We start from the raw sequence: 27,355 nt of genomic DNA, 5'->3' as shown, positions 1-27,355 counted from the left end.
AGTAGCACCTCCAGTCCTAAGAAAGTGGATTGAAAGTCCTCGACAGGGATAAATGTTGAAGAAAGTGAGAACACTTTCCAGGTCGCTGATGACTTTTGAGGAAGTGGTGAAGATTCTGTGGAAGAGAGATGTGGCTGAGGAGTCAGTGGGATACTTGGGGTAATGGGGAGATGGTTGAGGGAAGGATATTTGAGTATGCGAGGGTGGGTGGGAAACATTCAGTAAGTGGAGAGGGAGAAATTAAAGAAGTTAGAGAGGGGATAAATGACGGTGAAAAGTCTAAGGGAGATCTCGGGGACAGATTTAACATGACAGGTGGAGAAGTTAGCCACTAAAAAACGTTAGGAGCTAGTCATCCTTTAATATAGAAGGGGAGGAGGTAAGTATTTATAAATCTAAAGACTAGGAGTTTATTAAGAACTGTATCCTATTCGTTTTGGTAACCCCAGTGACTAGCACAATTTTTGGCATCTGTTCTGTAAATATCCAGTGCCTACTGTGTGCCAGGCAGTTTTAGGTGCTGAAGCTGTAACAGTGAGCAGGATAGACTAGGTCTCTACTCTCTCTGGAACTTCCACTCCGGTGGGGAGAAATAAGCAACTGATCATTTCAGGCAGTGATAAGTAACCATGAAGGAAATGAACCCAGTTGCACGTGATAGATGATTTGTAGTTGGCGGGGGCCGGGGGTGTATTTTAGGTAGGGTGGTCAGGATTGGTCTCTTTGCGAGTTGACATTTAAGTTGAGTCATAATGATTGGACGGCAGAACTAGAGGAATGGCGTTCTAGGAAAATATAGTCTCTGACGCAGAAACAAGGTTGTGTTCAAGGAACAAAAACAAGGCGAGTGAGTTATCAGTGTTGAATAAATTAATTACTGTGGATTATGTTTTAGGTGTAGGTAGAGAAGTTAAGGGATGGCAGCCTAATGGTGTCAGTGACTTTGATCTTTGATGGCATTTTAGTGAATGCTTGGATTCTGAAGCTGGACTGGTTTTAGATCCTGGCTTTGCCACTTTCTAGCTGTGTGACCTTGGGTGCATTACATAACTCCTATACCTCATTTTTTTGCTTAAAAAATATTTTTGAGATATAATTAGCATATAACATTCTATCAGTTGTAGGTGTACAACATAACCATTCCATATTTTGAGAAATGACTACCACATAAAGTCAAATCATCACACATTGTTGAAAATTTTTTTTTCTTGAGGTGAGAACTTTTAAGATCTACTCTCCTAGCAACTTTCAAATATACAGTCTAGTATTATTAACTATAGTCACCATGCTGTACATTACATCCCCATGACTTATTTATTTTATAACTGGAAGTTTTTCTTTGTACCTTTCAACTCCCTTTGCCCATTTTGCCCATCTCCCACCCCCTGCCTCTGGCAACCATGAATCTCTCCTCTGTATCTATGAGTTCAGTTTTGTTTTTGTGTTTGTTGTTTTTGTTTTTTTTTTTAGATTTCACTTATAAGTGAGATCATATGATATATTTGTCTTTCTCTGTCTGACTTATTTCACTTACCATAATGCCCTCAAGATCCATTCCTGCTGTTGCAAATGGCAAGATTTCCCTTTTTTTTATGGCTGAATAATATCCCATTTATTATATATATCACACCTTCTTTATTCATCCATCAGTGGACATTTAGGTGGCTTCTTGGCTATTGTAAATAATGCTGCAGTGAGCATAGGGGTGCAGATATCTTTTCAAGTTAGTGTTTTTGTTTCCTTTGAGTATATTCTCAGAAGTGAAATTGCTGGATCATATGGTAGTTATATTTTTAATTTTTTGAAGATCCTCCGTATTGTTTTCCGTAGTGGCTGCATCAATTTACATTCCCACCAACAGTGCATAAGGGCTCCCTTTGCTCCATATCCTTGCCAGTACTTTTTATTTCTTGTCTTTTTGATAATAGTCATTCTAACAGTGTGAAGTGATATTTCATTGTAGTTTTGATTTGCATTTTCTTAGTGATTAGTGATGTTGAGCATCTTTTCATGTACCTGTTGGCCATTCATATATCTTGTTTTTGAAAAATGTTTATTCAGAGCCTCTTTCCATTTTCTGAATTGGGTTGTTTGTGTTCTTTTGTTTGTTTTTTGTTGTTGTTTTTTGATATTGAGGTGTGTGAGTTCTTAATTTTAGATACTGACTCCTTACCAGTAGTATATGGTTTGCGAGTATTTTCTCCCATTTGGTAGGTTGCCTTTTCATTCTTGTTGCTTTCCTTTGCTGTGCAGAAGCTTTTTAGTTTGATATAGTCCCACTTGTTTGTTTTTGCTTTTCTTTATGCCTCAGTTTTCTTCTATGTAGAATGGGAATAATAATAATGAGGATCGTATTGTAGACTGAATGAATCTGTATACGTAAAGTGCTTGGCACATTAAGTGCTAATAAATATTAATTAATGATTTCTGCTGAGAGTGAAGGGGCAGATGGAGTTTGGGGACTTAAAGAGAAGGCAGAGATCATGTCTTACTCTTTTATGTTTTGGTCTCAATGACTGTTGAATGTGGGAATAACTATTTCATTTATTCAGTGACTGAATAAATATATTTTTGTAGCAATGAATCAATCAAAGTTGGAACATTTGCTTGAGGAAAGGGATTGTTAGGAAATGAATAAAGGAATGTTTGATCAGTTCTTAGTGGAATGGTAGTACAGCATTGATTGCATTTGGGAAGAACCATAGCACAGTGGCTAAATCTGCTCTGGAGTCAGACCGTCTTAGTATTTCAGTTCTGCTTTTTTCTGTCTTAAAATGGGCAAGTTAATTAGCATTTCCATGTCTGTTTCTTTACTTGTATCCTTATAGGGTTATTGAAAGACATCCTGCCTGAACATTGTTAAGTGCTCATTAAATGTTAGCTGCTGTTGTTGGTGGTCCGGGTATTACTGCTACTACTACTACTACTACTGTTATTATTATTAAAATCACATATTTAAAATTCCAATCAGCATGATGTTGTAAGCTTTTCCACTCAAAAGAGAAATGAAAAAAACTGCTAGTTGATTCAAGGTTGAAGTGTGCCTGGAGGTCTAAGGAAAAAAGAAAGTGAAGGTTTTTGGTGACAAAGATTGAACATATGGTAAAAAGGAAAGTGATGCCAGGAGGGAACTGATAGACTGGGAGATAAAGACAGTCAGGGTATCTGGGTTGAAGTGGTAGAAGAACAGTGTTAGTGGAAACAATAGAGGAGACTGTGGTTAAAATGGGAAGTTGCTTTTCTTCTCCAAGCTAAACCCACTTACTTCCCTCAGCTTCTTTATCTCTTTCTTGTTAGAAATGCTGTTTGAGCCCATCCTTCAGATGCATGGGATTTCGGTTAGAAGAGGTTAATCCATCAAAGATTCCGGGATTAATACTTGGTGCTAACCATTGGCCTTATAAAGATTTGTAAGACAGTTTCTACCTTGAGTTTATTGTCTGGATGGGTGTGAAAGGTACAAAGGCAGGTACTTACAAAAGTGTTAAATGAAATGACTAAGAAAGCATAGCCTATTATGACAAAGGGATGGCATTCTGAGCTGGTACAAAAGCATGAGCAAGAGGTGAGAAAGCACAGTTTGTGTGTAGGTAATGGTAAGAATTCTGTTAGAGCTAGAATGTAGGTGTTATGAGGGAGAGCAACGGGAATTCATTCTGGAAGTGGAGGCTTTGGTCAGAGGGTATGGCAGCTTGAACTGCCAGGTAGGAGTTAGATTTTATTCAGTAGACACTGATGGTTTTGAGCTATGAAGAGACATTATTGTAGGAGTGTTTTAGTAAGTGATATGGGATCGAATCAGTATATTTGTGGATAGGTAGTAATTTGCTTCATATAGCTGTTACATCTATGGAGTCCTATATAAACACATGTTAAGGCAAAAATTGCTCTGTTGGCATATTAGCAAGTAGAAATATGAAATGAATTCGTTTCCTAGATCAAGATAAAAGAAGATCTTGCCTTTGGGCTTAAAAAGAAAATAAAAATGTTAATTTAAAAATGGTTTTGCATTTTAAGGTATTTATTTTAAAAAATCAACGGAATAGAATAGTCTCACTTTTTCATTCAAGAATAGATTAAATATTCAGGTTTTGGGGGGAGAGGACAGGTTAATCAAGGTTTAATTTACATATAATAAAATTCACCCTTTTTAAGTGTCCATTTGAAGAGTCTCAGAACCATCACAGTCAAGTATAGAATATTTCCATCATTCTAAAACGTTTCTTTAGTTAACTCCCTTTTCCTACCCCTAGCCACTGGCCACCACAGACCAGTTTTCTGTCACTAATATTTTACCTTTTCTAGAATGTCTTATAAATCTAGCTCCTTAAGGACAGGACCCCAGATACTGTTCCCCTTTATGTAATCTATCCCCATATTTTCTATAAATGGAAGTTAGGCTTTAAAGCTTCAATAGGTTTCGGTTAAACATTTTTTGGCAAGAACATTTTGTATATAATGCTGAGTTCTGCACATTGCATCCCATCCAGAGGTTTTCAGGTTGTCTCATTGTTTAATAATGCTCAGTCTAGTTACTTGAATTACTTGGATAAGACAGTACCCACTAGGTCTCTTTTCTGTAAATGTATGCTTCTTCCATTTGCATTAGGCAGGTAATCGTGGGTAATAACTTTGGCACACTGAATATCTTCCACCTAATGGTTTTAGCATCTTTTGATAATCCTTGACTGAGTCAATAATTTCATTAGGGGCTTCAAAATGATGATTTTTATATTTCTGTTAAAATAGAATTTAGTAGCTGATGCTCTTCTGCAAAGAAGAGTTTTCCCTTAATCAACTGGTGGTAAACTTAGTTCCTCCTAAGAAAGCAGGGTAAATGATTCATTTTCTCCCCTCATTAGCCCATTTGGTATAATAGTCCAGCAGTGGTGTGGTGGTTGCTCTAGTTCATCACCCATGTCCCTCTGTTCAGTTACAAGTTCCCCTAGCCATTGAGAATATTGGCAGCTAAAACTGATTGCAACTGAGTCTCTCCAGGCATTGCTGTGAGCCAACAGACCTGCTTCCCTCAAAGGCTTGCGTTTTCTTCAGGGTCAGCCTGCATCCAATGCCTATTCTGTATGGGGGTGTGAATGCCTGGCCCTTTTGCCCTAAGGTAGGACAACTTTGAAGATCCATCGCAACTCCAGAGCTCCCCATGGATTGGCTGAGGCCTTCCCGTGACTGCATTTCAATTCAACTCCTTCCTCTGTTTAGTCTCACTTCCTTCACTCTCCCACAGGTGTTGATTTGGGGGGGCATTCCCCAGTACTTTGGTTGTGCACCTCTTCATTTCAGAGTCTTTTTTCTTCCAAGACAGTTGTGGTACCAGCAGTGGTCTGAGGAAGTAGTCTTCAGAATGGAATTTTGGAGCTAGATTATCTGCTGGCTGGCTAGCAGGAAGAACCCCGCTGCTGGTTGTAGGTGGAGCACTGATACTGATAACCCTTTGCATGCACTGTAGCTGTGCACCTGGTAAAACTTTCACTGGTGGCGAATTGGAATGGCATTCCTGTAGAAGAGCAAGTATTTGTGGGTACAGTGTCTTAGGCTTTTGAGACATTTAGGGAAGTTATTAATTATACGGACGGTGTAGTCAGATGGCTGTTTGGTGAGTGACATAGATTGGAGAAAAACAATGAAAGGCTGAAGGTAATTGGGGGCAAAATGAGAAAGTTAGGTAATTTCTTTCTTTGGCATCATGTAAAGAAACTCATCTTCTGCAGTAGGAGGAAAGAAAAAGCTAAGGATTAGGCCCAAGATTTAATTTCAAGGGTAGCAGAGCTCCAGGGCAGGTTGATTTCTCAGCAAGTCTGCTAAGCCAGCGTGTCTGTGCTCTGGTTAGGAAGGAATGAGACCCTGGCTTTTAAGATGGGACATCTGAGTTGATGCACTGGAAAACCTTGAAACCCCAAATTCCTCTGAACCCTCTGAGCCTACAGAAGTGACCTTCTTCTCCTGGCTAGAAGGTAGTTACTTGAAGATTATGCTGCCCCTGCTACCCCCATCTATTCTCCTCTCCCCTGCTGTCTATCACCAAACCAGTAACTAACTACAGTTAAGTCACAACAAAGCCTACTGGGAGGTGCTGGGTCTGCTGAGGGAGGAGAGGGACTGCAGTGCACGTGCACGCACACACGCGCACACAGATTGATTCCCAAACTGCACTGAGGCACCCCCAAACACCCCAGCAGACACACAAGAATACCATGGGATATTTCAGAATTTTAAAGGAAACACAGAAACGTCTGTCACAAACTACTAACTTGATGTCGTTCACGGTTCTTACATTAGATCCTGTTGCACTCCTTTTGATGATGTCATATCTTTTTAAAGTTGAATTTTTGGTTGTTGCTGTGATACAACAAAGCACTGCACAAAAATCAGTGTGGAACAGAAGAGGAGGGTGACATGTTTAATCTGCACAAGTTTGAGAAGTTGTGCAGTACTCAGAATGTGCAGTGTCCTATTATTAAGTAATTGTGGTTATTTAAGATGAAATATTTTTCTTTAAGTTTATGTGTATTATTTTTTCAAATGGCTACTAAGTTGCTAGAATGTAAATTCTTAATTATTTGGATCTCATTACATAATAAGCTCTACTGTTAGGTATTCCATTTGGCCTAGAAGGGTTATGGAAAAATTACTGATGATGGCTATGCAAGGGCCCAGTAATGGATTTATGTTCGTCAGTGCTGATCTAGCAACTGAACTGATGAATGTCCAGCCTGACAGTAGCAGAGCCTAACTTTCCTTCAAGGATACCAACCAGTCCTTGTGCCTTGGAAAGGACCGTGATTCATTTTGACTGGATTTGATGCATATTCTGTGTATGAGTTTCCCTTTGCAGCTTGCCGGGGCTCAACCAGTGCCCATATTTGAGGGCTTATAGAGTGATCCATCAGCACAGGGTGCCACATAACATCGTTTCAGAGTAAGGGACCCACTTTATAGCAAATGAATCCCACAGATCCATTTGCCCTATTGTGCACCATAGCTGCCCAGAAGCTGCTGACCTGATAGATAGTAAGACAGTCTTTTGATGGCACAACTGATGGTGAGCGTAAGGTCCTATCCTTCAGTGTTCCTAGTAGGAAGAACACGTGGAAATTGGGATGCCTCCACTCAGCATCACTGTCAGTGATCCGCTGGGGACTTTATGCTTCCCATCTCTGTAGCTCTGAGCACTGGGGGTTAAAAGGTCCTGGTTCTCCGAAGGGAAACATTTTCAACAGAGACACTGTAAGAGTCCTGTTATACTTTTAAGACACTGCTACTGGTGGGATTTGGTGCTTCTTTTCCAAGATAAGGAGTCACCATTTTGACAGGGCTAATGTACCTGATCATCTGAAGGAGGTAGGGCTGCCGTTACGCAATGGAGCATGGAGTTTGGCACACAGGTGATCTACTGGGTGTCTATTGGTACTTTCTTTTCCAACTTTAATGGTAAATGGACATGAGAAAGGCCTGATGGCCACCTCACAGGATCAGCCAACTGGGCCAGCAGAAATTCTAGCCAAAGATGAAGGGAATCCAGAATGACTAGCAGAGAAGAGGTTGTGACTATAAGTTTTGGCCTTGAAACCATCTGAAACCAGTGGTGGAGGCTGTAGTTTGTCCTACTTTACTTCCTCTGGAAAGTTTCTCCAGGAAATGAGACTAACCAGAATTCTGCAGGAACACTGTCCAGAATTTATTTGAAGCAAGTGAATGCTAGTAGTATAATAGGTGACCTGTAGTGAATGCTGTGAGTTAATTTTAACTGTTTTATAGATTCTCTGGGATGTTCTGTATAATCATATCATCATTCTTCCTGATCTCCAGATACCCCTGTGCTCCCCCAACCTTTATTCCAATGACAAGAACCTTTCTACTTCTGTTCAGTGTTGAATAGAAGTGGTGAGAGTTGCATCCTGCCTTGTTCCTAATGTGAGGGAGAAACAATGACAAATTAGTCTCTCTGTCTTTCACTGTTAGCTGTAGATGTTTTGATGGCCTTTGCCAATTTGAGGAAGTTCTTTACTATTCCTATTTTGCTTATGGTTTTTATCATAAATGTGTATTGAATTTTGTCAAATGCTTTTTCTGCATTTATCAATATGATCATATATTAAGAGAATAAAAGGAAAAATTAAATTAATTAATTTTGAATGGTAAGTCAACCTTGCATTCCTGGGATAAAACCTCGTATGTGAGGTATTGTTGACTTTGATTTGCTTTTGTTTGTTAAGAATTTTGGGGTTTATATTCACGAAGGATATTGGTCTATAATCTTTTTTTTTGGTAATGTCTTTGTCAGGTTTTGGTATTACAGTTATCCTTGTTTCATAATACGAGTTGGTTAGTAATCTCTTCTTTATTTTTAAAAAGTTTGCATGAGATCAGTCTTATTTCTTCTTGAATATTTGACAGAGCTCACTGGGGGTACCATCTGGTCCTAGAATTTTCTTTGGGAGAGACTTTTGATAGATTCAGTTTCTTTAATAGATACAGGGATATTCAGTTTTTTTGTTATTTCTCATGTGAATTTCGGTAACTTTTTTTTTTTTTTTTTGAGAAATTTGTCCTTTCATTTAAATTGCTGAAATTTTTGGCATAAAGTTGTTCATAGCATTCTTTTTATTATCCTCTAATGTCTTTGGGGATCTGTGGGGATAATCCTTTTTTCATTCTTCATGTTTGTGTTTTCTCTTTTTTCCTTGATTAGCTGGAAGTTTGTCATTTTTGTTTATAAGTTCAAAGAATCAACTTTTGGCATTATTGATTTTCTCTAATATTGGTTTATTTTCTATTTCATTGACTTTCCTCTTATTATAATTTACTTCTTTTTTACTTTGCTGTTTTTCCTTTTTAGTTTTTTAAGATGGAATCTTAGGTCATTGATTTTAGATTTTTCTTGTCTTCTAATGTATTTAAAGTGATGGATTTTCCTCTAAGCACTTCTTTAGTTGCATCCCACAAATTTTGATATTCAGTATATTCTTTGTCATTCAGCTTAAAATATTGTCTAATTTTCTTTGTAATTTCATCTTTGATTCGTGCCTTGCTTAGAATTATTTTATTTAACCCTCATATATTTGATTTTTTAATGTATATTATTGTTATTACTTTCCAATGGACATTTTATGTAATTTCAGTCTTTTAAAATTTATTGAGATATGCATTATCTCCCAGGATATGGTCTACCTTCGTGATTAGACCATGTGCACTTGAAAAGAATATGTGTTCTGCCATTTTTGCATGCAGAGTTCTATTAATGTTGTATAGTTAAAGTTGGTTGATAGTGTTGTTCGGCTCTTTTAGTCTGCACTCATTTTTTGTCTAGTTCTATTAGTTGCTGAAAAGGGGTATTAAAAATATCCCATTGTAACTGTGGATTTGTCTTTGTCCCTGTAATTTTGTCAGTTTTAGCTTCATATATTTGGGGCTTTGCTATTATGTACATGTATTTGTATAACTGTTAAAACCTCCTGATAAATTATTCTTTTATTTCATTATGATACATGTTTCTTTATCTCCAGTAATACTCTTTGTCTTGAACTTACTTTATCTGATATTAAAATAGCCTGTTCAGACTTCTTAGGCTTACTATTTGCCTGGTAAATTTTTTTCTGTCCATTTACTTTTGATCTATCTATGTTTTTATATTTAAAGTTTCTCTCCTTTGGGCAGTACACATAGGATTTTGCTTTTTTTTTTTTTTTTTTTTAATCCATTCTGTCAATCTCTGCCTCTTATTTGGAGAGTTTAGACCATTAATATTTAATGTAATTAATTATTGATATGGTTGACTTTAGGTCTACCATTTTATTGTCTTCTGTTTCCCTCTTTGTTTTTCATTCCTCTTTTACTCCTTTTCTACCTTCTTTTAGATTATTCTTTAGTATTCCATTTTAATGTAGCTATTGGACTTTCTGGCTATATCTTTTTGTATTAATTTTTAATGCCCTAGGGATTACAATATAGATACCTACCCTTTCACAACCTACTTAGAGTTACTATTGTACTGCTTCACTGAAAATAGAGAAACCTTACAAACATACAGATGCTTTTTTCTCCCCTCTGCTACATCCCACTCCCCTCTTTATGTTACAGTTCTTTTATATGTTATGGCTGCACACTTTGAAAACCTCACTATGCAATATTATAATTTTTGCTGTCAACAGTCATACATATTTTAAAGAAATTAAAGGAAAAAAGTGTTTTATGTTTACCGATATATTTATTATTTCTGTTATTCCTCCTTCATTCCTGAAGATGCTACATTTCCTTTCAGTTTAAAGGACTTACTTTAGCATTTCTTGTAAAGTAGTCTACTGCGGATAAACTCTCTTTTTTTCCCTTATCTGAGAATGTCTTTATTTTGCTTTCATTTTTAAAGGATATTTTAGGGGAACATAGAATTCTGAGTAAAAGCTTATTTCCTTTTAGCATTTTCATGATGTTGTTCCACTGTCTTTTCACCATTGTGATTTCTGATGACAAACCTTTGGTAATTCAAATTTTATTTCCCTTTATGTAGTATGTCATTTTTCTTTATCTGCTTTCAAGCATTTTTTTGTTTTTGTTTTTCAGCAGTTAAATTTGATGTATCTAGTCTTTATTTTCTTTGAGTTTCTCCTCTTTGGAAAATGCTCAGCTTCTTGAATCTGTAAATTTGTCTTTTACCAAATTTGGGATGCTTTCTGCCATTGTTTCTTAAAATATTCTGCTCTAGTTTCTGTCTTTTTTCCTGCTAAGATTCCAATGACAAAACTTTTGAGATTGTCCCACAAGTCTCTGACTATTTTTTCTATTGTCAATTTTTTTCCTCTTTGTTCTTCAGATTGGATAATTTTTATTGATCCATTTTCGAATTCACAGACTCTTTTCTCTCTCATCTTCATTCATTTATTGAGCCGATCCAGGTGAATTTTATTTCACATACTGCATTGTTCGGTTTTTAAATTTACATTTGGCTCATTTTTAAAATAATTTCTCTTTGTCTTCTGAGAATTTTTTCCTGTTCAGTTCAACTGTGTTTGCCTTTACTTCATGGAGCATATTTATAATAGTTGCTTTAAAGGTATTGTTGGATATTTATAACATGTGGATCATCTCAGGGTTGGCATCTGTTAATTGTTTCTTCCCTTGAAATTTATCACATTTTCTTTTTGCATTGCAAACATTTTGGATTGAATCTTGGACACTGTGAGTGTTTGTTTTGAAAACTCTGGGTCTTACTATAATTCTCTGGAGTGTTGATCTTTGTTGTTGTTTCTTTTAGCCGACTATCAACCCGTTTAGCTTCAGATTGCAAATTTGGTCTTGCCTTTTGTGGGTGGTGGTTTTTAATTCTCAGAGACTTTGCTATGTTGGTATGGGTTTGTCTCATACCTGCGCAGCTCCAGAGCAAGCCTAAGACTTACGTGGGCTTATAGGCAGGATTAGAGAATCCATTTCTCCAATCTTTCTCCCTTCCAGGATTTTCTCCACATTCTCCAGCATGCAGGAGCCCCTTTCCCCAATTCCTGTGGCCAGAAAGATAGGGTTTCTCTTGGAGTTTTAACTTCTGTGTTGCTGCTCTCTGTATGCAGTGATTGCTTCCTGGCCTTAGAGCAAAGCCGTTAGAGAAAGGAGAAGAAAATAGCCGAGCTGGGAAGCTCACTATCCTGTGGGTCATTTTTCCAAGTTTGACTCTCCTCCACAATATGCTTTTGTTTCCTTTTCAGAGTCCTCAAATAATTTTTTTCTTTCTTTCTTTTTTTTTTTTTTTTTTGTATTTTGCCCAAAGTTTATAGTTGTAAACAGTGTGAAAGATAGACTGTATTTGGTTTATGCCACCATACTGGAATCAAAATTTCTCCTCTGGTTGCTTTTAAGATTTTTCTCTTTATTTTTGATTTTTAGCAATTTGACCATGCTCTTCCTAAATATGTTTTTTCTTAGTGTGTGTTTATCATGTGTTTGGTGTTCATTGAACTCCTTAGATATGTGTGATATAATTTTTGTTTAATTTCACACATTATGCCTTTACTTCCTCCAATATTATTTCAAACCTAGTCTCTCTCATTTCTTTCTGGGAATCCACTTATACACACATGAGGCTGCTTGATGTTGTCCCATGTTTGAAGGGTCAGCAAACTTGTTCTGTAACGGGCCAGATAGTAAATACTTTAGGCTTTGCAGGCTCTCTAGTCTCTCTTGCGATTATTGCAACTCTGTTGTTACAGCTTGAAAGCAGCCATAGGTAATATTTAAACAGTTGAGCATGACTGTGTTCCAGTATAATTGTATTTACAAAAATAGGTGGCGGGCTAGATTTGGACTGCAGGCCATAGTTTGCTGACTCCTGAGGTGTAGGCAATAATAGTTGCCGGAGCTGCGTTGTGAATATAGAGGTAAAATCAAAGAAGCGTAAAACATAGATATTGGCAATAACTAAAATGTGGGGGAACTGGACGAATGAGAATAAGGGTGTAGGAGAAGAGACTGAAAGATATGTTAGGACTGGATTACTATGTTCCTGTATTGCTTTATTTGAGGACAGAAGTGATAGAGTTAAACTCTCAATTTATAAAAATGTCTGAAGCAGCGCTGTAAGGGATGAAAAGACATAGATCCCCAAAGCAGGGGTTCCTTTAAAGAAGCAATTGCAGTAGTTCTGACAAATGATAATAAAACCTGAGAGAAGGCAATGGGAATAGATGAAATAGAACAGATTTGAGAGACATTTTGGTGTTAGAAGGATGATGAAAGAATGACAGGTATAGCAAGTGACTAGATGTCAAATACAGAAATAATAATGCCTTTCCTCTAGGTATTAAGGGAGGGAGGAAGAACTAGTTTCTCAGGAGGCCAGTTTTGACACCTTTCTCTCTACATTTTCTTTGTTGGTTATTTCAGTCAGTCCTGTGATTTCAGTAATTACCTAATTGTTTTGGACTTCCTGGTCTGTGGTTTGTAGCTAAAACCTTTCTCTTGGCCTCTAGACCTGTGTTTTGAAAAGTCTCCTGTTAGGAGTCTCTCAATCCTGTCTCAAATACATTATATACAGTATATTCAGAGGCTACTCATGAGCATACTATCGCTTACATACTGACTCTTTTCCTATAGGTCAGCTAAACAGAAGTCTGAGACATCATCTTGAAGTTGGCATTAAGAGATGATAATGACCTAACACTCACTCACCCCCACCTCCTTTTTTCAGAAGGCTGAGAAAAGTCACATTCAGTGGGAAAGTGAATTGAGGTTAGATGGAGAAGGGAGTACAGCATTTAGAAATTAGTGTTTAGAGGGAAAGAAGGAAGATGGTAGCTTGAGGAAGGGGACACAGAATTAATCTGTCTTTTGGATAAGAGACACTGTAGCAGATGTTCTTAGTGTCCTAGCCATATTTCTTTGGCTTTCATCTCTATATTGTCTACTTACATTTATGAATTTCTGCCTGAGAACTTTCTTACTGGCCATAGAGACATGCTTGGCCTGTGTGCAGGGCAAGCCAGAAATGCCAGGGAGTTAATGCTGTCAGAAAGGCTTTCAGCCACTGATGGATGGGGATGTGGTGGATAAATACCTCGTTTTCACATCTCTCCTTTGGGATAACTGAGCCGTGTTCTATACCATCCATTAGAGTTCTCCAGTAGGATCACACTCTGGTTGCCCATCAGGGTAACTGGCTTAATAATACACTCTTTCTTGACTGCCTTCCCTTCCCTATTTCACTTCTGATTTCCCCTATCAGTGTTTTTCCTGGATCACCTCTCAAACAACTACTTGTACTTGAATCCTTAAATCATGTCTGCTTTTGGGGAAACCCAAACCACAGTAGGCACTTTAGCATGGTAATAAAAAGAAATAAACTTTGTTTAGCACTTATTAATAGTAAGTATAGCTGTAAGTGCCTCATAATCTAATGGGATAAGTACTCTTTTCATCCTATTTTACAGATGAGCTGACTGAGGCACAGAGCAGTTGATTAACTTTCCCAAGATCACAGAGCTAATAAATGACAGAGCCTGCATTTGAACCTATGCCGTATGTCTTTAAATTCTGTCCTCGTAAGCTGGTAGGCTAAGGGAGAAGAGCAGGAATAATGAGCAAAAAAGAGAGTGTGAGGACAATTAATGGAGTAAGGCCCTCGTAGAGATTATTTTGAGGTGGGTGAAAGGAAAGTAAAGGAAGTAGTACATTCTAAATGACGTCCCTTTCAGCAGTTAAGTAGAGGGTTAGATTATGTGCTCTGAGCTAAATGGGTAGTGGTGGGATTTTGAAGTGGCTTGAAAGGTGGTAGATTTTCATGGTGGATGTACCTTTATTGCCAGAGAACATAATTGGCTCTAGACCAGCATTCTGATGATGCTTGTGAACTCTCAGTAGCTATTATTAAGGTTGTTATAGCTTATTGAAAACAATGTAAGTTACCAATATAGAAATAAATATAAATTATGAACAGATGACTCTCATGAGAAGTAATATATGTGCTAAAGATTTAAGCGACAGGAAAAGGAAGAAAAAGGAGCTAATAAAGAAGACTGAGAAAGAATCATCATCAAGGGAGATGGAACACTAAAATAGAGGTTCTTCTAGAAGCTGAGGGTGGGGAGTATTTAAAGAAGTAGACTGTTTGATAGTACTCATATGTAGAAGAATATAAAGGATGAAGACTGCAGGTAAGGAATTCAATAGGCAACAAGAAAGTTTGTGATGTTGAGAAGTCTCATACCCTTGTAGGAGCTTGATCGTAGGGGATTGAAAAAGTTTGAGACAGTTGTTCCTCAAGAAGTTTAGTGATGAAGAGGGCAGAGGGATAGAGAATCATTTAAACTCTTTTTTTAAATTTGAGAAGGCCAGTAGGCCTCTAGGGTTAGAAGCCATAGAAGACAGAGATTAAAGAGTGAACAAAGAAAGGGTGTAAGTGGTTGAGCAAAATCCCAAGGATGGTGAATGAGATGGGGTCCAGTGTATGGTAGGAAGGGTATACTTGGATACGGTATGTGCTGTCTCTCTTGGGATGGAGGGACTTGAAGGAGGAGATTTAAGTTTTGGAAGAGGTCTCAGGGGCATATTTTCACCCTTTTCATCTTTCTCTCTGAATTCTAGTAATTTTTTCTGATCTCTTCAAATTCTCTCTTCACCATGTCTAATGCTGTAAACTCACCTACTGAGTCTTTAGTTGCAGTTATATTTTTCATGTCTAGAAGTGGGATTTGATTCTTTTTCAGATGTGCTATATTCCCCATACCCTGCAGATATTTTAAAGCTAGTCTTTTTTTTTTTTTTTCTGTAAAGTTGGTAAGCATAGTTGTGTCTGAAAAATTTATCTGGAGTCTGTTTGTCCTTCTGTTTTCTTTTTCTGCTAGTTCTCACTCATGGTGCCTTGTATCTTTGTGTGCCTGGTTGTTTGACTGCTAACTCTCATTACCCTTCTGGTGGCTCTCTTAGTCCTAGGATAAATGGACTGTCTTCAGAAAGTTTTATAGTTGCTCCATGGCTTGAGTTTTGCTTGGCCACCTAGGCTCTGTGTGCCTAGATTATAAATCTGCATGAGGCATGGTTTAATAAAGTCATAACTTTCCAGAGTCTTTTCCTCCCCTCACTCTCTACTCCCAGTCTCTCCCCCACTCTCTTTTTCTTATGCTGCTCTGCCCACTGCCAAGGTAACTTTATTTATAGTCCTTACCACTCCCACACCCTCCCATTCCTATCCCCAACCTAAAGACTTCCAAATAAAATGAAGGGACTGAAGATATATAGGAAATTGTTTGCCTCTCTCTCCTACATCAACTTGAACTGTTAAAATCTCTGTTTTTATTACTAATTATCAGCCTAGGTTAAGTAAATAAATTTTTCTACTTAGTAATCAGACTACTGTCCCTCCCTAATTTATTCAGTGTTGCATGAACACAGTGAGAGTATCATTACATTAATTACACAGGAGAAATGTCTGGCTTCTATAGAAAAACTTCAGTTTATATATGGTGTTTTATAAATTAGTTGATTTTTAAAAATTGGTCTTCTATTTACTGACCTTGATAATTTATTTATTAATTCTTTATTTGTGGATTATTTTACATTTCCTATAAATATGGTTATGTTGTCTACAAATAAAAATGCTTTACTTTTTCCTTTTCAACCATTATGACTTTTATTTCTTTTGCTTGACTTACTGACTTCCTGTGCAGTATTAAGTAGAAGTGGTGACAGTGTAAGTTCTTGTGTTTTTTCCCATTCTTAGTGGAAGTATTTAATTTTTCATCATTGAGTATAATTAAGTATAATGTTAGCTGTAGGGTTTTTGTTGATAATCTTAATTAGATTAAGTAGCTTCTCTTCTTTTCCTACTTAATGCGGCATTTCATCACAAATGATTGTTGAGTTTTATAAAATAACGTTTCTGCTTCTGTTGAAATAATAATATTTTTCTGCTTATTCCTCTTATTCAGAATAAGGGGAAACATTTAAAAAATGAATTTTGCATTTTATTTATTATCCTTTTTATATGTTGATGGACATTGAAATTATTTTTAGGTCAATGGCTTTTTTTCCCTCATAATTTTTGTACTGAGATATGAAATTCACATACCGTAAAATAGACCTTTTCAAAGTATATCATTCAATAATTTTTAATATATTCACAACTTTGTGTAACCAGAACATTTTTATTCACCCCCAAAATAAATCCCGTATCCTCTTGTAGTCACTCTCCGTCTCCTTTCCGTCAGCCCCTGGCAACCAGTAATCAGCTTCCTGTTTCTATGGATTTGCCTATCTGGACATTCATATAAATGGAATCATACCATCTGTGATCTTTTGTGGACTTTGCTTCTTTCACTTAGCATAATGTTTTCAAGTTTTATCCATATCGTAGCATGTGTCTACTGCATTCTTTTTTAAAGCTGAATAATATTCTATTATGTGGATGTGCCACACTTTGTTTAATCCATTCATCAGTTCATGAACATTTGGGTTGTTTCTACTTTTTGCCTATGTAGTATTTGTGTTTCTATGTTCATGGGAGATACTGGCCTGAATTTTTTTTATTTTGAAATATCCTTTTCAGACTTTGGTATCAGAATTATGCTAACCTCACAAAATGGGTTGGGAAATGTTTCTTCTTTTTATATTCTCTGGAAGAGTTAGTCTAAGACTGATATTGTTTGAAAGACTGTACCAGTGAATTCTTTAAGTGTTTGAAGGAATTCTCTGGTAAAGCCATCTGAGTCTAGAGGGTTTTTTTTTGTGGGAAGGCTTTGACTAGGGATTCAATTTCTTTAACAGATATGACTACTCAGATATTGTGTTTTTTCCTTGTTTAGTGTCGAGAAGTTATATTTTTACAAGAAATTTGTCCTTTTATTTAAGTTGTGAAATTTATGGGCAGTGTCTGTAATTATGTCCCCTTTCTAATTTATTTCTCATATGGGTAACTTGTGGTTTTATTTTTTCCTGGCCAACCTTTCTAGAGGTTTATTAGATTTATTAATCTTTTCAGAGAATCCATTTTGACTCCTTGATTTCCTCTATTGAATGTCTGCTTTCTGTTTCATTGATATCTGCTCTTATTTTTATTTCTCTCCTTCTACTTTCTTTTTTTATTTTTTATATTTATTTATTTATTTGGCTGTGCCGGGTCTCAGTTGCGGCATGCGGGATCCTTAGTTGCGGGATGCAGGATCTTTAGTTGCAGCATGTGGACTCTTTAGTTGCGGCATGCAAACTCTTAGTTGCGGCATGTGGGATCTAGTTCCCTGACCAGGGATCGAACCTGGGCCCCTGCATTGGGAGCACGGAGTCTTAGCCACTGGACCATCAGGGAAGTCCCATCTCCTTCTATATTCTTTACATTGAATTTGCTTTCTTCTTTCTACCTTAAGTTGTAAGCCTACATCATTTACTTTCAAGCTTTCTTTTTTCATTGTATGCATTTGTATGCAGAGAGCTATATATTTCCCCAAAGTACTGCTTCAGCGACATGCCACAAGTTTTGATATGTCATATTTAATTTTTATTCCATTGAAAATATTTTCTAAATTCCATTGTAAGTCTCTATTGTAGCTCTTTGACACATAGGTTATTTAGAAATCTGTTTTTTTTTATTTTCAAACATTTGAGAATTTCTTAGTTTTCTTTCTGTTGTTGGTTTATAGTTTAATTTTGCTGTGATCATTGTCCTTGGAAATATGTTGAGACTTGGTCTGTTGTCCAGCATATTATCTATTTTGGTAAATATTCTATCTGCCTTAAAAAAGAATGTGTATTCTGCAGTTGTTGGATGTGGCTTTCTATGTATGTCAGTTAGATCAAGTTGATTAGTCATGTTTTTACATTTTCCTGCATCCATGCTGTTTTGTCCTCTACTTGTTATATCAGTTAGATAGAAGTATGTTAAAATCTGATTTTTTTGACTGTGGATTTGTCTTTTCTTTTTTTACTTCTGTCAGTTTTGCTTTATATATGTTGAAGCTATGTTGTTATTACATGCATTCGCATTTAGGATTTTTGTGTCTTCCTATTGAATTGACCCTTTCAGCATTATGAAATGTTCTGCTCATCTCTAATAACACTTCTAGCCTTAAAAATTACTTTGTCAAATATTAATATAGCCACACCAGCTTTTTTTGGGAGAGCAGTGAGTGTGTACAAGATACATCTTCTGCAATCCTTTTTAGTCTGTGTCCTTTCATTTAAAATTTTGACATAGCAATTTTTAAAGGAAGACCTTTCTTTGGTATTTCTTGTAGTGTTGGTATATTGACAAGGAATTGTGTCTACTTTTGTGGATCTAAAATTATCTCTATTTTTGTCTTCATTTAAAAATTTTTTTTTTTGATGTGGACCATTTTTAAAGTCTTTATTGAATTTGTTACAATATTGCTTCTGTTTTTATATTTTGGTTTTTTGGCCACGGGGCATGTGGGATCTTAGCTCCCCGACCAGGGATCAAGCCCTCACCCCCTGCATTGGAAGGCAAAGTCTTAACCACTGGACTGCCAGGGAAGGCCCTGTCTTCATTTTTAAAGGATATATTTGATAGATATTATAATTCTAGGTTGCTAATACTCCCTATTCTCCACCCCTCAGCACTTTCAACACAAAGAATGGAAGTTTGTCAATCTTATTGTTTCTTCAAATGTATCATTTTTTCTCTGGCTGCTTTTAAAATTTCTTTCTATCCTTTGTTTCAGCAATTTGACTGTGCCAAGCATTTGGTTTGCCTAGGTGTGGTTTCCTTTGCATTTTCCTGCTTGAGAGTTCCCTGAATTTCTTGAATCTCTGGGTTGACTTCTTTCCTTACTTTTGTAAAATTATCATCAATTATTTCCTCACCTGTTGCTTTTGTTCCGTTCTCATTTTCTCTCTCTTTCTGAGATTACAATTACCTGAATATGAGACGATTTGACTGTGTCCTACAGGTTTCATACTCTCTTTTTTGTTCATCACATTATTTTCTCTGTGGTGGAGTTTGGATATTTTTTCTTGGCCTGTCTGCAAGTCAGTGACTTCTGTTTTCCTCTGGTCTATTCTGCTCTTAGAGTCTTCTGACAAGTTCTTAATTTCAGATATTGATTTTTCTGTTCTGGGAAATACACTTGGCTTTTTAAAAAAATTTTTTTGTTGAAAATTACATCATTTCATCCATTTTGTTCAACTTTGCATCTATGTCACGTCCTTGCCTCCTAATGTCAGTGTCTGGGTTATCTTGAGTCTGCCTGATTGTCTGGTTTTCTCTTGATTATCTGTCTATCACATTATTTCGCTTCTTTGGATGTCTCTTAATATGTTTATTTTATGCCTAACATTATGTGTAAAAGAACAGTTAATTTATTTCAGATGATATTTTCTTCCAGAAAGGTTTGTTCTTTATTGTGTTAGACAGATAGCGTGAGGTGTTGGCTACCTCAGTCCAAATCAGAGATAAAGTCGATTCCTCCATCTACCGAGATTCTGTCTTCTAAAACTGGGCAACTATGGGAAATCGACCCTGCCCTTTTGGCCCAGCCTCCCTATCTTTCTTCAGTGCCCCATCACTAAGCAGATGTACTATTAGATGTCCTGGCCACATATTCAGAGCTTTTCTAGATTCCAGTCTGTCATTCCAGCCCATGCAGACATCTATAAAGCACCCGAGTTTTTGGTTTCCTTTAGTGAGCTCAATCCTCACTTGTACCCAAATTCTGCAAATGCCCTCATACAAGAAAATGCCAGTGATCTCAGCTCACCTTGGAAGTGCTCTTCCATCTCTGGATTTTTACTTCATCCAGTCCTTAGTTGCTTCCAGACCTTTCTATATTAGTCTAGTTTTTGAAGGAAAAACAATGGCTTGCTCCTATCTGGTATCTTACTTTAGTAAAATAACAGTGAAAGTCAGGAGTTTATCTTTGCAGAAAGAAAGGCAGATAATTTTAAGGGTTCTTATTGATATAAGCATAGTGATATTCTGAATATTTTTATCTGTGTTGCATACTAATATTTTTTTCCTTCTGATATGAGCCTGTTTATCGAAATATACTCTAGGCCAAGGGTCGACAAGCTATGGTCCATAGACCAAATCCGACTCAGTTCCTTTTTTTGTATGGCCTGTGAACTAAGAATGGTTCTTACATTTTAAAAATACATACATATGTACATACATAAATATACATACATAAACAGCTGTATAAATAAATAAATGAAAGGAGAAAAATATTTTGTGACACATGAAAATTGTATGAAATTCAAATTTCCATATCCAGAAATTATAATCGGATTGTAATACAACCACATTCATCTGTTTTTGTGTTGTCTATGGCTGCTTTCATGCTAACAGATGAGTAGTTGCAACAGAGATCTTATGGCTCACAAAGTATAAAATATCTATTATCTGTCCCTTTACAGAAAAAAAATTTGCCTATTCCTGTCTTAGATCATAGACTCAGGAATTTTTCATTTCTCATTTCTAAGAGAAATTGAACAAAAGACTGAAACCCTCTTATTCCGTCAGTTCTTTGAATTTTGAGTTATTTAAATACTAGCATTTTAGAGTTGGAAGGAACCTCAGAGATAATCTCCTTTATCTCTATTTTGCAAATGAAGAAACAGATTTAGAGTCAGAGAAGTTTTAAATTAAATTATGGCTAATTTTTGTTTTGTTAGAAAATAGACTCAGTAATAAGCTGATAGAGAAACTAATGATCTATATCACAGAACAACTTGCAAAATTCATTTGTTCTTATTGCAGAAATATTTGGTTTTACTAAACAGTGGTAGCTATTAAGAGAATTTCTTCTTTGGAATTTTTAAAGTAAATATTTTAAAATAAATATTTAGAGCATGTTAATAACCTTTGCCTTTCATTACCACCCAAAATTCTTTCAAATCTCTTGGGTATGAGGTTTTTTTTTTTATGAGAAGACTAAAAATCTTATAGGACCAATTCCAGACATTCTTCATTAAGCTCCTATTGATTTAGGATTTAAAGTCCTAAATCATCAGAAATTCCATGGTGAAATGTTAATGTGTAAGACTTGTTTCTAGAGTTTTTCTTTTATCTCTCCATCCTCAGATACCATGAAAAGTTTATTTAAGCTTACTTCTGAAATGCAGTCATATAGTGGGATGTTATATTACTAAAAAATAGCATTTTTATTTTCTAAGGTTGAATACAGATTTTCTACATATAATTTTTAGCTTATTACTAGCTCTTTTGGATAGCTCTCTACTTCTAAAACAAGCCAAATCAACAAAAAACACAGTAAAATCAATTAGTGGGGGTTTGGGGAAAGCTGATTTTTCAGCTGATCTGTATGCAGGATTTGGTGGGTCCAGATTCGTTAAAATTGTGCCAAATTAAATTAATTTAAATTAAATTTTAATTAAACTAATTAAATGCCAAATGCATAAAAAGAAATATTTTAGGAATATGTATAAAGTCATTTGAAATTTAAGAAGGTCTGTTAAACAAAACAGACAAAAGTATTGGTATATGCTTTGGAAAATTTAAGTCCGTGATAAGTAGGCTTCAGGAAATTCATCTTAATTTATACTTATGTATTCTGTTTCTCTGAAGATTGGTTTTGAATGAACCTTCATGCTTTTCTAAATTGTATAGAAAGGGCTAACCTTTTAGCATTTACATATTCCTTTTGCTCAAATAACTGATTTCACTTAAGTAAACTTTAGTATAAAGGGAAGTTGGTGTCCTAAACCACACATGAAAAATACTCATTGCTTTTCATCAACTTGTTTATTCACCTGATATTTCTTGAACATCCATGTTGTGTCAGGCACTGATGCAGGTGCTGAAAGGGAAAATGTTGAAATAAATATTTTTTGCTCATAGTTGAATAGATTGTGTGAGGAGGTATATCTGTTCATGTGTAGCATTTGATACTATTACTCTCTTTCTCTTTTCTTTTGTAGCATGCTATCTTGGGGAAATCCCATCTACATACATGATTTTCATTACCTCCTTTGCACCAAAATCTGAGTAAAATACTCCCATGGATAATTCCTTAATGGACATTTCTGGCTGGATATCCTTTAAATGTATTGATGTATCTATGGGTCCATCCTTGGCCCTCTGCTTATTTTCCTCTCTAAGTAAGGCTGGTAACTATAGCTCTGAACTTCCTTTTCTCCCTGTCCTCTCTCCTTCCTCCCGTTTTCTCTGTCTCTCAAAGTACTGTTGAGTACTTTGTTTCAGGTACTTTTCTGAGCACAGGCTGGAGCAGTGAACAAGAACGATGTGGCCTCTGCACTCTTGGAGCTTACAGCTTGGTGAGAGTGATGCATTAAACAAGTAATTCCAAACACACAATTGTAGGTTACACAATGAGACACAAGTATAAGATGAGATGAGAACGGATGTTAGGGAAACTAGCCTAGTCTGGGACACTCCTGAGTAAGTGACACTTATACTGGCACCTCAAAGATGAATAGGGGTTAGCAAGAGATGTGGGATAGAATTCCAGGAAGAGGGAGAAAAAGCCCCTAAGAGAAAGCCACTAAGGAGCTCATTAGCAGGTTCAAACAACTGAACGAATAGTCCTTGTGGCTGGAATGTGATGAACAAGTGGGAGAAGGATGCAAAACGAGGTGGGAGAGACTGGTGGAGGTCAGATCTTGGTAGAGGATCTTTTAAACCACGTCAGTGCTTTTGGTCTTTATCTAAGAGAATTGAGAATATATTAATAGAGTTTGTAGTGGGAGAATTACCTATTCATTTGTTTTTTTAAAAAGTTGACTTGAGTGCTTATATGAAAAATGGATTGAAGGGGGCAGACGTGGATGTGCAGAAATGAAGCTTTTTTATGAAGCTTTTGCAGTGGTCCAGGCAGGAGGTAGGGGTTACTTATATTGTTAGCATATCAGCAGTAGGGGTGATGTAGATAGATTCAAGAACTGTTTATGAGATATAGTTGATAAGATTTTGTGATTATTTCAGTTTAAAGTATGAAGCTGAAGGTAGTGTCAAGGATAAATTTTTCATATGCTTGTTCATGTGTATTTTGTTGACACTTTAGTGTCTTGAAGTCAAACATTTTCAAAATCGAACTCATTTTTTCCTTTTGCAAACTAATTCTTCCCCTTGACTTCCCTGTTTTGTGAATGACATCCCTACCTCAAGTGACCTAGCCTTACAACTTTTTTATTTGGTCACAGCTTCCACTACATTAGTTACCAAGTGTTAAGGACCTGACCTCTGTAGCATCTAGAGTCTCTCCCTTCTCCTCCTCCTCATCTCCTTCCCTTTTCCTCTTCTTCCTCCTCCTCCTCTTCACCTTTTGTCTTTGTTATAGCAGTAGCATCCTTTTGCTGGATCATTAAACTTTGCTTTTCATTCAGGTCTCTGAGCTCCTGAGGAAAAGAACTGTCCTTTTCATCTTATGATTTTAGTACCTAGCAGTGTGCACTTCAGCAGGGTAGATGTAAAAAAATATTAAATGAGATGAAAATATATTTTCCTCGATTTGGGTTTTTTCCATTAATTCTTATTCTTTGCCACATTAAAGATTTCTTTTCTCAAAGTCATTCAGGGGCTTCTTTTGCTTAAAGAATAATTTGGTCTTAGGGCTGTGATGTTATGAAAAACTGGCTGCTGGATATGAGAAGTGTATGAGTTAGGGTTTTCCTGTAGTAATTTAGTAAAAATGGACTCCTGACCCTTTTTGCACTGTAGCCCTCACTACTACAAAGAGCAGATTTTTCTTCTGGGAAGGGAACATAACTGGTATTTATTAGCAGCCCCACTGTTGAATAAAGTTTTAAAAATTTCATTTGATGCCTTTTTACAATTTTTAAATTTTATAAAAGTATTTGCAGAATTCACATTTAAAAAATAATTTAATGTGTATTTCTTAGCTATCCAGTATTTTGCTGTCATGTCAATAGCTATATTGTATGTTAGTATCTTATATGTACATCTAGAGTATATTGTTTCATAGAAAGTTTATACAAGAATTATTCATCTATTTTGGAAGTACCTATTTTTAATAGCTTTATATGTTCTAAAATATGAACTTCCATAATTCTTTTATTCTACTTTTTATTTTTTACATTTTTAGGAATAAGAAAATTTTAAATAAGAAGAAGTTGAAAAGAAAACAGAAGAGCAAATCAAAAGTGAAGACAAGAAGCAAGGTAAAACTGTTAGCAATTTATAGGGAATAAGGACTTTTTTATTAATTTGAATAAAAATGCCAAAATTAAAAAGGTAATTTTAATTTTGGTAAGAGGTGCAAACTACTATGTATAAAATAAGCTGCAAGGATAATATAGTACAATACAGGGAATATAGCCAAGATTTTATAATAACTATAAATGGAACATAACCTTTAAAAATTGTGAATCACTGTGTTGTACACCTGAAACTTGTATAATATTGTACATCAACTATACCTCAATAAAAAAAATAAGGTATGAGTATAATTAGCAAACCATTTTATTTCTGTGTGCTAAAGTAATTTTTAAAAACCCCTTATTATTTGGTCACACTGTTTAGTTTCATCTTTTTGGCATTTTTTTGACCAGCAACCTGGAAGTTATTATCTGGGTGCTGAAAATTATTTATTATTTATTCTTGTTTTCTTTGATCAGTTCTTTGGGGGAAGATATCCATTTCTCTTCTCTTTTTTCACTCTGACTACATGTACTGGAAACTGAGTAAAATTGGCTTGTGAGTTGGGACTTAGATTTGGGTTTGTCTCATACCTATGCATACATTATGAATTAGAGAGTATTCTAATTAGTGCGTCTATAGACTTTTGACTGTTCTGAGCTTCTTTAGACTGTTGGTGGCTGTACAAAAAAAAAGGCAATAGAGAATATTTGAATTAGGTGGTACCTTAGAGATCAAGGATCTGTTCTTCTACCCAATGCAGATATCTTCTCTATATAATCCATCTAGGTTTTTCTTAAACATTTTCAGGGACCAGATACCGCTTTTTGTAAAAGAATCTCTTTTCTAATGAACAGTAGTAAGAAGCTTAGACAGGAGGAAGAGAACAATCATACTTGTGATTTCTGAAGAGCTCCACTTTTGGTTATAGAAACAGTCACTTAGTTTGGGTTGTATATCATATTTAAGTTCTAGAGACAATTGTTTCCTGCACTTTTTAATGAGTATTTTTGCTCTTGTAACTGAGAGAAATCTACTTTAAAGTAGTGAACCAAAAATAGAAGGATAAGGGATGGAATTGATCAGTTGGACCCAGGGATTATAATAATGTTATCAAATCTTCTTGCTTCTCTTTTCCTCTGAGTGTGGGTTTATTGCCTGTGGCTGAGGACTAAGGCTGCTGGCAGCTCCAGCTTTATTTTCTTTAAGCAAAAGGCGATTTCTTCTCCTAGTTGTGGCAGAAAATCTTGGATAGGGTTTTTGATTGACCTGCATCATTCACTTTGACCTGGAAGATGGGGTACTTTGATTAGTTAGGCTGAGTTATGTTTGTAACCTTGTGATGGACTGTAGATGAGCACCTTGATTAGCAGGCTATGTGGAATGGGAGGGGTGGTTGCCCTAAGGGAAATGTTGCTGGGTGGGCAGATAAATAATATATGTTCACTGTATCACGTCTTACTACTGTTTTTGGGACAGAAGAGGGAAGTGGAAAGCATTCTTACTATACTTAATATGTGAAAACCTTTAACAAGTAAATAGTCATTCAGATTTACAACTTCTGCCCCTTTTCCACTTTTTGGTGCTGTGTGAAGAGTTGGAATATGGGAATATTGAAAATCTTTTAAAGCCCTTTTTAAGGTTTCATTTGTTGATTTTCCTAAAAGTGGTGGCATGTGATATCCAGGAAGATATGGGAAGTCAAGCTCTTTCTTCTACTTAAATTCTGTCTCTAGCTAGCTTTGCTCCCTTCATAATTCATCTTTCTTCTGTTGGCCTTCAGGTTTTATATCTGCTTTTTTAGGAGCAGCTTGTGATAAGAGTGATATAAAAAAACTTCATTTACGCCTCAGACTTCAATTGCACACTGACTCTGTGCAGGCCTTGTGCTCGGTATTTGGGATGCAAAGATGCGTAAGAAACATTTACTGCTCATAAAATGGTGGTGTTAGTCTCTTTGCCCTCTATTACTATTTTTGGAATATTTTTTATCCACTCTCTTTTTATAAAAGTTATCTTTAAAATGCCATTTAGCTATACTTCTTCATCTCCTTCTTTATTGCTGTCATTGACCCCTCTATTTCTCCATTAGCCACCTCCTTCATTTACTTTCCTTCTTGTCCAGTATAGATACTACAGTATTTTTAGAAAAATTCTTGCTTTATCTACTGTATTAGTTCTTTATGGCTGCTGTAACAAATTACACAAACTTTATGGTGGCTTAAAACAATACAAATTATCTTATGGTTCTAGAAGTCTGAAGTCTAAAATGGATCTCACTGGGCTAAAATCAAAGTGTCAGCAAGGCTGTATTCTTCCTGGAGGCTCTAGAAGAGAATTCATTGTCTTGCCTTGTCTGGCTTCTAGAGCCTGCCTGCATTCCTTGGGTTGTGCTTCCTTCCATCTTGCCACCCTCTCCCATTTATAAGGACCCTTGGGATTACATTGGGCCTACCTAGATAATCCATAATAATCCCCCATCTCAAAATTCTTAATTTAATCATATCTGCAGGCTCCCTTTTGCCATGTAAGGTGACATGTTCTCAGGTTCTAGGGATTAGGGGGTAGATAATTTTTTGGATGCCATTATTCTGCCTACCACATCTTCCTTTCCCTCATGTACATTTGTTGGATTTATCTGACAAAACTCAGTCCTGTACAAATCCAGCCATCTTTCCCTCTTTCCCTGCAGGTGAGTACCATGTACTGCTAAAAGGAGTTAAACAAGAGTTTATTGATACCAGTACAGTTTCATGATTACCAGTATCAAATGGACCA

The 27,355-nt window shown here is 36.2% G+C and overlaps 1 protein-coding gene across 11 annotated transcripts in view; it reads left to right on the top strand.

Moving 5' to 3' along the window:
- MYCBP2 (MYC binding protein 2) overlaps positions 1 to 27,355 on the top strand; it is a 277,195-nt gene that overhangs the window by 2,841 nt on the left and 246,999 nt on the right. For all 11 annotated transcript variants that reach the window (XM_068527032.1, XM_068527035.1, XM_068527036.1 and 8 more), the window contains exon 2: positions 24,525 to 24,600. In XM_068527032.1, coding sequence (XP_068383133.1) covers positions 24,525 to 24,600 — 76 coding nt within the window. The remainder of the gene's footprint in view (positions 1 to 24,524; positions 24,601 to 27,355) is intronic.

Source organism: Eschrichtius robustus, chromosome 18 (assembly GCF_028021215.1).
Source record: "Eschrichtius robustus isolate mEscRob2 chromosome 18, mEscRob2.pri, whole genome shotgun sequence".
Lineage (NCBI taxonomy): Eukaryota > Metazoa > Chordata > Mammalia > Artiodactyla > Eschrichtiidae > Eschrichtius > Eschrichtius robustus.
The sequence above is the reverse complement of the archived record's forward strand: the minus strand, read 5'-3'. Positions and strand labels throughout refer to the sequence as shown.